The sequence below is a fragment of the Cyprinodon variegatus genome, unplaced genomic scaffold, assembly GCF_000732505.1.
Source record: "Cyprinodon variegatus isolate N-32 unplaced genomic scaffold, C_variegatus-1.0 Scaffold232, whole genome shotgun sequence".
NCBI classification, from domain to species: domain Eukaryota; kingdom Metazoa; phylum Chordata; class Actinopteri; order Cyprinodontiformes; family Cyprinodontidae; genus Cyprinodon; species Cyprinodon variegatus.
This window is the reverse complement of record NW_015150685.1, coordinates 1,068,135-1,070,050: the sequence shown is the minus strand read 5'-3', so window position 1 is coordinate 1,070,050 and position 1,916 is coordinate 1,068,135. Positions and strand designations below refer to the sequence as shown.

Below are 1,916 nucleotides of genomic sequence, written 5' to 3'. Positions count from 1 at the left end.
CACATTAAGCTGCTCATGGCATGCAGGTATTTAAAGCTAACGTCACAGCGTTTATTAGCAGCATGTGATCAATGGTTACCTGTTGACCAGCTGACTTCTGGGATGGTGGATAGATTAGAGAAAGTACCACTTGGAGACAGGGAGTCACTTTTCGGTGGGTAATTCTGGAAGGCCAGGATAGCAGCACCACAGCTGCAGTACTGCTGGAAGAACTGCTGCAGACATGATACAGACAGGTTCATATCTGAGTTAATGAAGGCCAAACTCTACATTTTAAATCATCTGTAAAGCATTTACAGAACCAAACAACGTTCACATACCTCCTTAGTCGTTGTCATCCTGCTGTCCTTCTGCAGGACACACACCTGCCTTTGCAGCTGGATGTTGATCTCCTGCTGATGACAGATTTTTTCCAGCAGCTGGCAGATGAGCTGCAGGTAACCCAGCCCTGGGCCCAGAGGTCTGGAGATCTGCTGCTGGGTCTGCAGGAACAAAGATTTGACCAGATCATTGCCAGCCCACCTCTGGATGTTGCCACCACCGTATTTAAAGCTTAGATCTGTTCTGAGGGATGGGCACACCTAACTTTCACAAAGTTCTGCATGAAAAGCAAAACTTTTCATGGTAGTTGAGAACAGTTCTGCTCTTTCCCCTCAAACTCCAGATGTCATTTAGAAGTTGGTTTTTAGGCTAAATCTGGTCAGTCCGTCACAGTCTGGATTAAGTCCAGAAATAGTTGTTGAACATTGGGCTGTTTGGTCAGTCTGATTTTGTTCTACTTTAGTCCAATAATAGACGCTGAAAAGACGTTACAAACCCAGTTTTCAACGTCTTTTCAACGATCTGAAAATTACGGGTTTTCACCTTTCAGCTTTCGACCAAATGCAGACATCTTATGGACGTAAATCATGTCTGATCAGTGTCTTTTAGACCAGTTTTTGCTTGGTGGTTTGCTGCAATTTATAGTCATAAACCTTTTCATGATGGTCCATCACATAACCGGTCACCGGATCTATTTAGAACCTTTATGGACAGGATTTCTAGAATCTGGTTCAGAGTAGAGCTGCATCTCCACCACATTCAGAGGAGTCCACCCTGCCTGGGAGGAGTTCCAGGCACATCCCAGTTGGCACAGGTGACGAACAAGAGGACAACCTAGGACACTCTGGAGGGACAATGTCTGCCTGCTGGTCCTGGAACGTCTGGAGCAGGAGGAGGTACAGGTCCTACTGTATGGTATCATCCTTTCCTTCCATCATGGGTCGTGCTGCCTTCTGAGTCCGTCCTGCTTCTTTTTTATCACCAAACGCTGCTTTGTTCAGCTCAACCTTGCTCGTTTCCCTGCATTTGGGTCTCTTCTCTTTGTTTTTTAGACTGTGGAGCTTTAAAGGAAAAGTCTGGTCATATAATCAGAATTCAAACTTTTAAATATGAAATTATTACATACTGATACGTGTTTTTAATTAAGAGTAATGCTCATTTGAATGTGTTTTACTGGAGGCATCCATGTTTGTCAAAGAACACTACTGCCACCTACTGGTCTGTGACGTCATGGTGCGGTATCGGCTGTTGATCAAGTCCCAGTGCTGTATCTGGTGTTTGTCACAACGCGCTATTATCCAAGTCATCTTGAAAACATTCTTCTTCCAAATGTTGGCTACATATTACGTGTTTTTTTTCTGGCCAGAAGTTCAATGGCAAATCCTCCCTCTTCCCAAATCCTCCTCTATCAAGTTGGCAATGCAACGACGAACCTGTCCGTGGAGGATAAGAAATAAGAAAGGTAAAATAATATTTTTTTTCACTTTTACCCCATGTATTCCAACATCTAGCTGCCATGCACGTGGGCATTGTCAGTTTCACTATAGCTCTGGTGAATTTCAATGGTGAAGTCCTCTGGAAATCTTCAATAATTG

The 1,916-nt window shown here is 43.8% G+C and overlaps 1 protein-coding gene across 3 annotated transcripts in view; it reads right to left on the bottom strand.

Moving 5' to 3' along the window:
• LOC107088890 overlaps positions 1-1,916 on the bottom strand; it is a 24,757-nt gene that overhangs the window by 9,475 nt on the left and 13,366 nt on the right. For 2 of the 3 annotated variants that reach the window (XM_015381357.1, XM_015381358.1), the window contains exons 3-4: positions 321-482; positions 80-215 (exon numbers count right to left, since the gene is read on the bottom strand). In XM_015381357.1, coding sequence (XP_015236843.1) covers positions 80-215; positions 321-482 — 298 coding nt within the window. The remainder of the gene's footprint in view (positions 1-79; positions 216-320; positions 483-1,916) is intronic. The other variant, XM_015381359.1, reaches the window with a different exon arrangement.